At 37.9% G+C, this 14,757-nt stretch overlaps 1 protein-coding gene across 1 annotated transcript in view; it reads right to left on the bottom strand.

Moving 5' to 3' along the window:
- Positions 1 to 1,274: 1,274 nt before the first annotated feature.
- SMC2 (structural maintenance of chromosomes 2) overlaps positions 1,275 to 14,757 on the bottom strand; it is a 29,954-nt gene continuing 16,471 nt past the window's right edge. Inside the window, exons 13-18 of the mRNA XM_089638747.1 lie at positions 12,380 to 12,964; positions 10,964 to 11,158; positions 9,699 to 9,899; positions 4,851 to 5,066; positions 3,329 to 3,538; positions 1,275 to 1,914 (exon numbers count right to left, since the gene is read on the bottom strand). Coding sequence (XP_089494873.1) covers positions 1,801 to 1,914; positions 3,329 to 3,538; positions 4,851 to 5,066; positions 9,699 to 9,899; positions 10,964 to 11,158; positions 12,380 to 12,964 — 1,521 coding nt within the window. The 3' untranslated portion in view covers positions 1,275 to 1,800. The remainder of the gene's footprint in view (positions 1,915 to 3,328; positions 3,539 to 4,850; positions 5,067 to 9,698; positions 9,900 to 10,963; positions 11,159 to 12,379; positions 12,965 to 14,757) is intronic.

Raw genomic sequence — 14,757 nt, 5'->3', positions numbered from 1 at the left:
GTACAGACTGCGCGCAATATTTGTTTGCGATGTGCGATGCACAACATCAGTATCGGATACCTGCGTATTCCTGTAGAAGAATGGCCTTGTAGTGCACAAGATAAAGACAAAAGCTGACATACAGTGCTGTCCACAAAGACATAATATTCTCCTTTATTTGGGGATGGTTTCATTGTGACTAATGACGAATTCTATTCATAATAAATTCTTTTTTAATAAATTTTCCACATATACATACTGTGCCATTTTGCTAACCAGACTTTTTCTATCTACTTTGACTGTAATAGGACACCAAACTGCTCAGGTAAATTAGTATGTGAAAATCAGAATACCCAGACCAAAATCTTTATTTTTTTCTTAATGTTCACATACAAATGTGAATTATGCATTTTCATCATAACGCAAATCACAATTTATATGTAGGAATATTAGATTACATTTAAGGATAAAGTGTAGTGTAATATTTATTGGTTGACTTGAAGGAAGTATTGTTGAAGAATTTAGAATTGTCAGATTAGGGATCGTAAAATGTGATGGAAAATGTATTTATAAGTGTAAGTTTCACATTGGCATTGTAAATGTTATTTTTGTAATATATTTTGATAGATTGGCAGATAAGAATATGTAAATTATAATGTAATGGATCTTAGTAGATTTTGGTATATGTGTCCAAATCTAAATTAAAAATATGATTGTAGTTTTAAAAGATTTATAAACAAAATGTATAGAGAAGATTATTAGTGCCAAATAGGATGCTGTAGATAAATTAAAAGGAGTAGTATAAAAATAATTAGTAAAATTTTAGGATGCTTTAATCATTGCGAGAAAATGACTATTTTCCTAATTATTTAAACCTGGCTCAATTAATGAAATTGAAATACCAGCATCTTAATTCATTGTAGATAATTAATATGCATAGACAGAAAAATGCTGGAACTTTCATAATATATCAAATGGTCAATTTTAGGAAGTTTGGCTCTCGTATTTATTTTCAGAACACTATTCATATTTCACTCTTCCCCTTTATTGATAGAAGATCATTTTAGCAAAAACACTTCTATGTATTCATATAAGATTATATTATGAAAAATATATGTGTGTATTTTAGTAAAAAAATGTATTATAAAAAATAGCAGTCTATTTTTACATAAGAAATATAATTTTTACATATATTAATACAAATGAATAGAAAACTGTAGTAGTTTACGAACACTGTGATATTGGAAAGAGAGAAATATTATACATATTTGAGAATCGATTGAATAAAGCGAAAATGACATCACAATAACAATATGTATTTCATGACCCATAAAATATAATGTGGTTCAACCTTTTTCCTGTAGAAAATGACATCACAATAACAATACGTATTTCATGTCCCATAAAATATAATGTGGTTCAACCTTTTTCCTGTAGAAAATGACATCACAATAACAATATGTATTTCATGACCCATAAAATATAATATGGTTCAACCTTTTTCCTGTAGAAAATGACATCACAATTACAATATGTATTTCATGACCCATAAAATATAATGTGGTTCAACCTTTTTCATGTAGAAAATGACATTACAATAACAATACCATAAAATATAATGTGGTTCAACCTTCTTCCTGTAGAATATTATAAAATAAAAGTGTTTCAATACACGTTGTGAAAAATTTTCAAATACAATATTTATACAAAATAAACATTTATTACACAGCATTAATGGTCATAAATTATTCTAAAATATGTTAATAATATATGTATTTATATGAATATTTTCTTAATTAAACATTTTACAATAGTAACTATCTACTTTCTGGTTTGAACAGATCTCTGTACAGCAGACATGCCGTCTACAAACTTTGTACGAAACAAGACATTGGCATTGTTGAACATGCCGTCCTTCAGGGACACTATGATGAACTGAAACAAATTACATTTATTAATTTAACTGCTGGAAAAATATTTAATTTCTGAATTAAATAAATCTGTACACACAAAAGGCTAAGTTATTTTCCACCCTTCCTGCATGGAAAACAGAATGAAACACCCTGTCAATTCAACCGTTCAGGCTTCTAAATATTTCTACCTTCAAGTTCCAACGACAGTGGCATCTGAGGTATTTTAAATGTGTTACTTATTGCTTATTTTGAAAATGTCGTAAAAACAAATACCATTTTAGAAAGAAGATAAAATTATCTTTCAGATAGATGTTGGTATTTGAAATAAACATTGATGTCTCTAGATAGTATAAAATAAAGTCTGTAAAGTCAGTCTGTTTGTGCGCATAGTTCTTCTAAACTACAATGCAATCGTATGACTATCTCCTAAGGATAACCCTCAGCAAAGCCGGGTACACGTCAGCTAGTTTCTAAATAATTTTAATAAAAAGTTAAAAATTTACTAAAACATTTTGACCCGAAACGACCATAATTTTGAAAGAATTCGAATTTCCTACATTCCCTACATTCTCTCTATGGAGGAATTAGTAAGAAAACTGTCATTTCACTTTTTATGCCATTTATACAATATAAAAATATTTAAACTGTCAATGAAAAAATCCTGCCAATTTGTAATCACAGATTTGACAATTTTTATGATTTTATCCACGGAATCAATTATAAATATTTAAGACAAACTGAGAAGAATAATTATTTCCCTTTCCAACGACGAACAAATCAAACATAAAAATACAGTTATAATGTATGGACGCCCGGTCAGATTTGTCCATAAGAGATTCTAATGTTTGATATGTTTTCATCATTAAAGACATTAGCGAATCTTAAACGAAAAATCTGCGGCCTGCTAGAGTACAGAGCCCCGGCAAGGCTAAGATCCCGGGTACAATTCAAATTTTCATTTGAGAGTCGCAAATATTGATTCTTCCAAGGCTTATATGGTTAAACAGTATAATTTTAATCAGTTTTTTGGGAAACTTAAAACAATAAGTGAAATGCCGACAAGTTAGTGGATGAAATCAACACATAAATCGTAACTTGATACAACAGAAATTTGAAAGAATACCTGGTACTTATTTTATCATATCGAGCCATGATGGACAGAATTGTAACCGACAAAAATTAAATTTTACCGGAGATGATTTTTTCTTCTCAGTTTTTAAGGCATATACTTTGAGTACGAAACTTTATAGCGAATTTTTATTTTATCGATAGCATCCACATTACATTACGAAAATTGTGAAATTTGTGCTGCTTTGGGGTTAAATGGCAGTTACGTTGTTTTGTCCGAATATATTGCGAACATTTGTTTAGCGATCGTAACTTGATATTATCAAACCAAATTTATTAAATTCTCTGTTACTAAATACATGTCTTACCTGAGATGCTTTGAAGTGTTTGGAGAGCATGGCGCCAATATTCTGCGTGTGGCTCAGATCCAGTGCAGCGTCCACCTCGTCGAGGATGTAGAGCGGTGCGGGACGGAACTTCAACATGGCCAGGATCAGAGACAGAGCCACCAGCGAGCGCTGCCCGCCAGATAACTCCCCCAGCCCATCTTTCCACACACCATTGAAGGCTACCTTCACCTGAAATTTATGTCAAAATTGTCATATTGAAAAATATAAATAACCATTATGTCTTTTTATCAAAGGGGTGGGCAGAGAGGATGGACCACCGAGGCTCTGTATATCAGTTGTTTTTAAGCTCGGCGTGATTGGAAAAAACTTAGCAAATAGATCCATATATGTATAGGTTGTAAGCATAGATCTCATTAATATTTCACGTTTTGTCTACGATTTTATTAGAGCAATGTGTTTCTTTTTTCTTTGCAAAACCAAAGTACTGTAATTGCGATGTTTCAAAATGTCGACGATCGCAGTTCATTTGTAGGCGGGTTTAATTTATGAGTTGATTTTGATAAAGTTTCCCACTTAAATCAGCATGGTGCTATATGCGAAGATACTTGTAAATAGAATTTGTTTTGCTGGAGTCAGTGCACTATTCACTAAATTATGACAAAACCGCTGAAAACAAATGTTTTTCTTCAATGGTTTAATTCTTGTGTTTTCCACCCACTCCGCCCCCGCCACCCAGTGGTTCAGATTATACAGGGTTTTCCAATAAGAGGTGTTATTTTGAATAGCCTGCTATTTCGGTAGATGTTACTTTTGAAGCTGTCATTTGTTGACATTTTACAAGTAGAAACTATGCCATTAATTAAAATGGAACGATACACGCTTCAACGCATTGAAATTATTAAAATTCACTTGAGTGAAACAAATGCAAATCATCTTGAGTGATGAGGCCCATTTCCACCTCGGTGGCTTCATCAACAAGCCAAATTGTCGCATTTGGGGCTCGAAAAATTCAAGAGTTATTGTTGAAAAGCCTCTCTATCCTCAACGTGTGACTGTTTGGTGCGGTTTATGATCTGGCGGAGTCATTGGACTTTACTTTTTCGAAAATGAGGCTGAAGCAACAGTTACGGTGAATGGATCGCTATCGAGAGATGATTAATGATTTTTTATGGCCGGAATTGGATGGTATTGATCTGGACAACGTTTACTTTCAAAAAGACGGCGCTACGTGCCACACAAGCAACGAAACCATCTTTTACGATTGAATATCAAAATAACACCTCTTATTGGAAAACCCTGTAGTAGGTTCCGATTACATAGACTATACTGTAATACAATTTTATTGCTACCTATTGAAATTGCAAGTTGAGTCCTTTGAATAAGATTACCCGTTCCAGTTTTGCAAAAAACCACCTCAGTCAGATTTGAGCTATTCTCCACTGTTAATTTAAGGTTAGTAGAGAGTCAATGTCAGCTGCACATACTGAGACATACTGAATCATGACCTAGACATACTGAGAGGAAACCATAAGTTGCATACCTCCAAGCCGTCGAGCACAGTCTGCCCCTGAGGAGGAGTCAGTTTGGCCTCGGCTCCGTACAACAATGTGCTGAAGATGGAACCAAAGTCCTTGTTGACCTGCTGACACGCGTTAACCAGGGCTATCTTCTTCTTCTCATCCAGTTCGCGCATCACCTGCACGAGCTTGGCGCGGTCGTTTTCAACGATCTTCTTCTTCTTCATGACTTCAGCATACTGAGAAAAAAAAATGGTTGAAGTTCATAAAATGAAATGATACAACTTACAGCTTTGACGGGTGGTCTGTTTTTCGAGCATATGTGTGCTCCAATTTTTACTACTGTTTTTGGAGCTCATGCACATGCGCAAGCTTAAATACCATCCACGCTGGAAGTTTTTCCCATGCAACTTTAAACTTTATACTTTGAAAACTCTAGAGTAAAAAACAGAATCCCTTGCGCTAAAATAACTGTAGATTCTACAGCCTCTATGATAGCTTACGAAATGATTTGTCTATAATAATAATAATAATTTTTATTCCAGGATGTGGGAAGGTTAGTGCAATTCCACACATCCTACAAAGATATACACATTTATTTTATAATAGATATGTGAAAATGCAAAAATAGATGAACAAAAATAAATTATCAATTAGGGACAACTATGTAGGGCCGTGGTCTTGAGTGAGTTAGTCTATGATTTTCAAAATTCGTTTACCTAAAACAGCGTTGTAAAAATTAAATTATTTGAGATTTCAATGTACATAGTATGTGTAAATGTCATTATTTATTTGAAAACACCTTTAGATTGTTGTTTTCGTGTAGGGTATTAGGCCAGTGCAATTAGCGATTCGCGATCGAAGTAATTCCGGTAGTCCCAATTTTTTTATATGTTATATAAACTGATCTCCCGATGTAAAATCTGAATTTCCGACCTTGGCACACCTGTGCTCGCGCCGCCATTTTGAAAAAACTGGCCGAAATCGGGCCAAAATCTAGTTTTTCCCAAATATCTCATTTTCAATGCAAATTTTGGCTAAAATATATTAACAAGTATAATAGAACATAAAATAACCTACAACTTTTGTTCATACAAATTTCTTCTATCTCTAATAGGTACCGAGGTAGAAAGTCGTAAAGGTGCGTATATTTTTGAAAAAACAAGTTTTTTGCGCGACTAGGTTTCGTTTTTTATAAATACCTCGTTTCCAGTACAATTTTGTGAAAAATTTATTGATAATAATTTTGTAGAAAATAAAATTTCGTTAAAGAAATAGGTATATAATTTATATTTTTTATCTCTATTACGTATCCAAACTCTAATCCACCAAAACCAGGCCAAAAATTGAAACAGAGGTTAGGTGTTTTAAACTTGGCATTCCTTGATTTTATTTTTCTTAAACAATTATTGTTCTAAGAACATATACGTTGACAAAAATCGTCATGCCTGTGTCAGACCTAGATATAAATATAGTAGATAGACTATTTCAGCATATCGGTCGTCATACATTCCCAATGGGAAGACCACTAAAATTGGCCAAGCCACTACATTTGTGCTCGCAGCTTGGTCTGACATGCCTATCAACGTAATCACAACATACATTTAAGATTATTAATACAATTAAGATGATAAGGTACATAAAAAAGATAAAAAATTGGTATTTTCGTGAAATTAACATTTATTGACATTCTTTTCTTTATTAGTTAAGTTGTCAGCATAACAAAAAATAAAATTAATGGTAGATCAGTTTAGACAGAAGTACGAGCACTTGACTATAGTTTCTTACTTCTGGCCCTGAATAGCTTCTTCATCTGTCTCATCACCCAAATTGGTGGCGACTGGGTCATCATATTCCTCGTCATCGTCATCAACAAAGGCTTCTACAGCATTCTCGCAGGAGTTGCCATTGCAATGAATGCAGAGTAAGGAACATTTCAAACCCGACTTTCTGCAGGTGCACTTTCCAGCCCAACCTTTTTTGCATTGACATGATATGAAGTTCAGCAAGGCCTGAGGTGCAGCTTCCTTCAACATTGTTACTGGAGTAAGTAACCCAACAGCATCTTTTTTCCACCCCCATTCAGTCGAATCTTTATCGTGACCAAGCCAAGTCTGCACTTGCAAGTATGTTCTTGAAGCGTCTTGCTGGACTGAATCTTTGGTGGGTGGTAGCCTGGATAAATTGAATTTGTTCTTTTTTACTCCTTTGACAAAAATGATGTACCTTAAAATTTCCAAATTTGATTTCTCGTTGCCGCCATACAAAAGTGCAAATAGTTGTTCGGCAGCCAAAGTGATTGTTTCTGTCTTTGCTTTTGGGTCTTGAAATACACGAACAAGTTCATTCACTGAGTGGTTTTTGAGAAGAATATTACAAAATTTGTGTTTGCCTTGACCGAACGGAACTCCAGTTGTATCGCAACCACTTATGGCATGAAGGAATAAAATGTTTTCAACTATTTCAAGGTGTTTAAAACATTTGTTCGAGTACAACGCGTTAGGTGATTTATTTTTTCCAACTTTTTGGTAATATACGTTGGGAGGTGAGAGAGCTGTGAGGAGTACCAGCAGATCAATATCCTGACCAACGATTATGACTACATCATGTTGAAATGACAATGAATTTGCTGTGTTCACTATGAGAACGTCAGCATCCTCTTCAACTTGTACTGTCGTTACGTGGGATCGTGCAAATGAGGTTCTGAGTAGTGAAATAAAACGAGACTTGTTCTTCTCATTTCCCAGAAAATTTTCCTGTGGCACTTGTGGGTGCATGCTTTCAAAAAACAAAACTTCAGCAGAAGTTGTAACTCTGGCACGCCGTGCTCTTTCCACCCCTTTAGTGCTTTTCTTTTCCATAGAATCTGGGTATCCATCGAATACCACTACTGCATTGGCTCCATAATGATTTTGTACATACCTGACATATTGCTGGAAAATTACTGAAAAAGGTTGAGCACGACCCCATACCACTTTGTGCAGTAAATATCCTCCATCAATTGCGTGTATTTTACTGCTTCCCAGTTCTGTATTATTTGGTAGAGGGTTGAATGATGATTAAATATAGACTTCGTTCCTTTGCGCATGCCTTCTTCCGAGAAAAGAGACAATGGTACAGGAGAGAGTTCATATTTAAAATATTTTTTAATTTCACTTTCAGACTTTTTGGCAATACACATACGATGGAATAGCTTTAATGGATCTATTGCCATAGTCACACCCTGATTTTTGACACTGCTGGTCACCGCCGCAAGAGAAACTATCGCATCATTACGTTTTATGTGTAGGTTTCCAAAGTTCTGGTTGATAACTTTAGACATAGCTAATTTCCCCATCTTTTCAGCCATGTGACAAGTGACTTTGCTATCCCCGATTGTGCCACTGCTAATAGACATAATCACGTTTGTTTTAGGAAATGGTTCATGGCAAGCAAACCAATCAATGAGAGTTTGAACGTCTCGATCATCCCTCCTAATTCTTGTAGGCCTCATCTCTACATGTTTCTCTGACGTTTCTGATTCGATCCCACAGAATGACTGGATACCCTCACAAATGTTATGCAGATAAACGAATCCAGCAGTCCAACGAAGGATGAAACTGTCTGTGAAGGGAACTGGAGGGGAGGAGTAGAAGGGTGGGGGGGTAGCCCCCCCATACCGAAGTGCCCTCTAGTAAATTTATAGATGTATGTATTTAAAAATGCAAACAAAAATCTAATAACGTGATAATAAACCGTGATTGATTTTCTGTGCGTACCTACCTAGATTTGTTTATTCTTTATATCGGTAAAAAAAACTATATGAACATAAAAACTGCACAGCCTTTTTTAAAATTTTATTATCTACATAATTGGTATCAATAAAATTTTCATGAAATTCCACTGGAAACGAGGTATTTATAAAAAACCAAAGCTAGTCGCGCAAAAAACTTGTTTTTTCAAAAATATACGCACCTTTACGACTTTCTACCTCAGTACCTATTAGAGATAGAAGAAATTTGTTTTTACAAAAGTTGTAGGTCATTTTATGTTCTATTATACTTGTAAAGACACTTTAGCCGAAATTTGCATTGGAAATGAGATATTTGGGAAAAACTAGATTTTGGCCCGATTTCGGCCAGTTTTTTCAAAATGGCGGCGCGAGCACAGGTGCGCCAAGGTCGGAAACTCAGATTTTACATCAGGAAATCAGTTTATATAATATATAAAAAAATTGGGACTACCGGAATTACTTCGATCGCGACCCCCTTTTTGGCGCTAATTGCACTGGCCTATATGTATTCAGGAATATGTAAAAATTATAAAATCAGTTTATATATTCAAATGAATACTTTTTTTTTTACATTTTAGATTTTTATTTATTTTTAGATAAAGTCAGCTAATCTGGGGAAATGACTTACGATATATACATGAAATATAAAATGAATAAGATTGTAAAAATACATAAATCTTAGTTTTTATTCCGACATTTGATCAAAACTCAGCATGGTAATTTTCGCACAGTTCTGCGAATTCTCGCCCGACAGTTGGGTGTATTTTGACTTTTTTCTACTTCGATGAGAGAGATTTTTAAGAGGGACAAGAGTAACAAAATCGGATTATGTGAGAAACTCAAGGATCTGACATGTGCTTAGCATCGAACTCCTTTACAGAAAAGTCGCAGGTGAGGTGGCCTGGACATGTACCCAGAATGTCAGAAGACTGTCTTCAGACAAAGTTGTGGAAAGCAACTCGAGAGCTGCGCAAGGAGGATAGGCCTACAATGGTCGGAACCCACCGAAGTAGACTGAATCCCCAACCTGAATACGATAAGGGGTGTTGATAATATATTTATCCACAGTAGTCTGTCAAATGCAGTTGATCCCACGGACCTGTTCTTCCTCCTTGCCTAGAAGGGAGTGTGCCCGGGCGTTGACGTTCCTGGACAGCTTCTCCTTGCGCTCTTGCAGCTTAGCTGCCTTCTGCCCCGCCGCCTTGGGGTCCCGTTCCTTGAAGTCGTACAACCCGCCCGGCTCACCAAAGTACTCTTTCTCTTGGGCTATCCACTCATGGTTCTCTTTCAGCGCCTCGATCTGTTGGGAAACAATACAACATTTGTGATAACTCAGAGGTTTTGAGCTAAACGACTCATGTCAGTCTTTGTCAGTCAAGATGACCTTTATGATGACTGAACAAAATTTGATAAACGTTGACACGGGCCGAGAATTGGCTGTTACTTTAAATGGCAAACGTCAACATTTTTAAATGGAGCCGATTGTCGATTTGTGACTGTGTCAAATGTGGCGGGGGTTCAAATAACTTTGCCTGAGCCTAATATTTTTTTATCATTTATGTAAATCTATCACTGCATAAATAATACATCCCGAAATAGCAATTGATTGTCACAATAAGTGTTTGATTCCTCCAATGCACGAGAATGTATCACTGTAAATCTCCAGTTAAACATACTAATTTTGATCGTCGGTGCATGGGTGAGATTTAAAATTGTATTCCTGCGTAATTCATAAAATTATTACAGTTCAATGAACTCTAAGTATAAATCATATTGGACAAGCGATAAAGTACATAGATACCAAAATTATTTTATGAAGACATAAATCTTTACTTGAAATGCATATATGCTTTGTTTTTGTATGTATATGCATATTCTTTGAGTGGGTATACTTTTCACAAGCGGTGCTACATTTTTGTTCAATTAGAATTTAATGTGTCCTGTATTTTTTTGTACTAATTGGATAGATATCGTAATTTTTTCAAGTTTACCTAACATTTGATAGCTAAATTTCTTCTTTTGAAAGGCAATGATCCTGAGGCAATTTTTTTTATAAATAATTTAAGCTTCACAAATCCTACAATTATAATACCCCGTGATTTTTCACAGGTCTGTGCTTGTAAACAATAAAATTAAATAAGATAACACTCCGATTAAATAAAATTGCAGCCCATTTTTCATGACTCCTCTGGGAGGGTTTTTTAAATTTATTTTTTATGTGAAACCACACAAGAGTCCCAACTGCTCCTAACCGTCTGGAGCCAGGAAGACTTTGGCATCCCCAGTTGGGGTATGTTGTGCGGCTGAAGATAGTGGAGAGGGTATTCAATAATAAATTTAAAAAAACAAAGAAATACTACATACTTTAGAAGCACAGGCCTTGGCCTCAGCTGCCAGTTTGGTTACTTGGTGTTCAAATTCTTTAATTTCCAGCTCTATTTCGGCATTAGTTGACATCAGCTGCTCTTTCTTCTGTAACGTCTTTTTTACTTCTTTACTCTGCGATGCTATTTCGGACTTCTTGCTCTTCACTAGTGCTTGAGCGCTTTTAACAATATCCTGTAAATACAAAAATGAAATTACACAACATAATTTTTTTAAATCAATGAAAAGAATGCATAGATAAATATAAATACATCAATAGAAGACTATTTATGCATGAACAGACGTAGATTATGTACTATAAAAAACGTAATTTACTTTAATTAAGAATGTTTTGAATTATTTTTTCATTATGAGGCTTTGAAAGAAAAATTGTACACTAATTTTTATTTTTACTACAATCAATGATTTTACTGTATGTTACTTAAATGTATTGTGAAATCTTTTTTTTTTAATAAATATATTTAGATATTTCTCTTTTGTCAAATTTCGCTCTTTTCAACTTATTTTTATATAAAGATGGCTTTTCACAAATGAATTGAGTTTTCTTATTACTCATGATGTTTAACAGTAAAGAATTTGCTTTAAAGAAAATCATGAAATATTGACCCCGAGTACCCCAAACAATAGACTCTAGCCTATAGCGTGTTTTATAGGGTGTTTTTCGCGATTAGCGCAAAAATATATCGCTTCAGCTAAATCTTCACCAGAATGGGCAGACAAATTATAAGACATTTTTGAAGGGTGAAAGAAAATATCAATTATATAAATTCCACTAAAAAAACACATCTGTTTTGTAACTCTGTATATCATAACTAAAGCACGTGTATATTAGCGCCACTCTATCTTCACAAGTAACGAGTGCCGGGAATACATCCAATTGCTAAACAATTTTTGTGTTATCTCTCATTCAGGAAATGATTATTGTAATAACATCCTTGGGATTATTTCATAAAAGTAAAGGTCCAATGAATTTATAACACGTCATAAAAATATAATAGGTACTCATATTCCCAGTACAACTAACAAACAGTCTTTGAAATTTAACACAGTAAAATTGCCTAATTATTGCAAGAGTATGTGTGTACATAAAAGAAACAACGGCTTATCTTTTTTTGTTATGTGTGTGTGTAGTTTGTAATGTCTTCAAGCGTTTAGATTAAATAGTCACGGGAAATAATAATAATAATTTTCCTTCCTCGCCTTTGAAGCGGAGCCGGCATAAAGGGTATTTTTACCCGTCCCGCCGATAAGCACCAGTCAGCCGCGCGGGTAAAAATACCATTCCCGCTCATAGTTAATCACATAAATTTTTTTGTAGATATTTCTCTTTGTGAAAACACTTTTCAATTATATACATCAAACTACATACTAGAATGTTCAGGAAAAGTTGCAAACCTTTACGCTGTTCAACTCCACATCCTTGGCTTTAGCCTGCTCAACCAGCTGTGCCAGCACTACCTCCCCGGCAGCCAACTGCTCCTTCCCTGTCTCCACACTCTTCTGCAACTCGCTGACTTCCAACTTCAGAGTCTCAAAGTCCTGTTCCCGCTGCTTCCACAACTTTCTACTGTTCTCTGACTGTTTCTTCATCTTCTTCAGTTCTTCTTCTACAGCCTTCATCTCTCGCTCCCTGTGTCCCTTCAAATCTCTCATCTGAGCCTCCATGTCTTTGGCCTTTTTATCGGATTCAATTTGCCTTTTTTTACTTTCTTCTATTTTTTCTCCCAGCTCCCTGACTTTAGCGTTTAGTTCTTCTACTTCATTGTGAAGTTGATGTGTTGCGGTGGTCTGCAAGCGTTGTTTGACAGCATTTAATTCAACGCTCTTCATTTCATATCTTTGCTTCAAACCCATGAACCTTTCGTACATTTGGTTGGCGGCCCTGACTTCAGATTCAATAGCATCGAGTTGATTTTGTGACTCTTCCATTTCTCTTTCTAGTCTCTTGAGCTCCTCCAATTGTACCAAGATTGATCCTCCCTGCACAAAAAGTTCAAAGACTAAATAAATATTTTTTTTACAACAAATTCTTAACACACCTTGTGCGCCGCTACCAGGTCAAACACCTGCTTCATGACTATCCCCTTGGCACTGTCCAGTAACTTACCCTGATGGCGGCACCTCCGGACATGGTTCCGGCTGGGTCCACCACATCCCCGTCCAGCGTGATGCAGCGCCGCATGATGCGCGGATGGTAGGTGACCTTGCGGGCCACATCCAGGTCGCGGCACACAAACGAATCTCCAAACACCCACTCCATGGCTGGACGCAGCTCAGGGTCAAAGTCTATCAGGGAGATCGCTGACATCACATTGTCGGGGCCCACCTTAACACACCTTGTGCGCCGCTACCAGGTCAAACACCTGCTTCATGACTATCCCCTTGGCACTGTCCAGTAACTTACCCTGATGGCGGCACCTCCGGACATGGTTCCGGCTGGGTCCACCACATCCCCGTCCAGCGTGATGCAGCGCCGCATGATGCGCGGATGGTAGGTGACCTTGCGGGCCACATCCAGGTCGCGGCACACAAACGAATCTCCAAACACCCACTCCATGGCTGGACGCAGCTCAGGGTCAAAGTCTATCAGGGAGATCGCTGACATCACATTGTCGGGGCCCACCTTAACACACCTTGTGCGCCGCTACCAGGTCAAACACCTGCTTCATGACTATCCCCTTGGCACTGTCCAGTAACTTACCCTCATGGCGGCACCTCCGGACATGGTTCCGGCTGGGTCCACCACATCCCCGTCCAGCGTGATGCAGCGCCGCATGATGCGCGGATGGTAGGTGACCTTGCGGGCCACATCCAGGTCGCGGCACACAAACGAATCTCCAAACACCCACTCCATGGCTGGACGCAGCTCAGGGTCAAAGTCTATCAGGGAGATCGCTGACATCACATTGTCGGGGCCCACCTTAACACACCTTGTGCGCCGCTACCAGGTCAAACACCTGCTTCATGACTATCCCCTTGGCACTGTCCAGTAACTTACCCTGATGGCGGCACCTCCGGACATGGTTCCGGCTGGGTCCACCACATCCCCGTCCAGCGTGATGCAGCGCCGCATGATGCGCGGATGGTAGGTGACCTTGCGGGCCACATCCAGGTCGCGGCACACAAACGAATCTCCAAACACCCACTCCATGGCTGGACGCAGCTCAGGGTCAAAGTCTATCAGGGAGATCGCTGACATCACATTGTCGGGGCCCACCTTAACACACCTTGTGCGCCGCTACCAGGTCAAACACCTGCTTCATGACTATCCCCTTGGCACTGTCCAGTAACTTACCCTGATGGCGGCACCTCCGGACATGGTTCCGGCTGGGTCCACCACATCCCCGTCCAGCGTGATGCAGCGCCGCATGATGCGCGGATGGTAGGTGACCTTGCGGGCCACATCCAGGTCGCGGCACACAAACGAATCTCCAAACACCCACTCCATGGCTGGACGCAGCTCAGGGTCAAAGTCTATCAGGGAGATCGCTGACATCACATTGTCGGGGCCCACCTTAACACACCTTGTGCGCCGCTACCAGGTCAAACACCTACTTCATGACTATCCCCTTGGCACTGTCCAGTAACTTACCCTGATGGCGGCACCTCCGGACATGGTTCCGGCTGGGTCCACCACATCCCCGTCCAGCGTGATGCAGCGCCGCATGATGCGCGGATGGTAGGTGACCTTGCGGGCCACATCCAGGTCGCGGCACACAAACGAATCTCCAAACACCCACTCCATGGCTGGACGCAGCTCAGGGTCAAAGTCT

This window comes from Hesperophylax consimilis, chromosome 13, assembly GCF_061612785.1.
Source record: "Hesperophylax consimilis isolate HC1 chromosome 13, BYU_Hcon_1.0, whole genome shotgun sequence".
Taxonomy (NCBI): Eukaryota; Metazoa; Arthropoda; class Insecta; order Trichoptera; family Limnephilidae; genus Hesperophylax; species Hesperophylax consimilis.
This window is presented reverse-complemented; position numbering and strand designations above follow the sequence as displayed.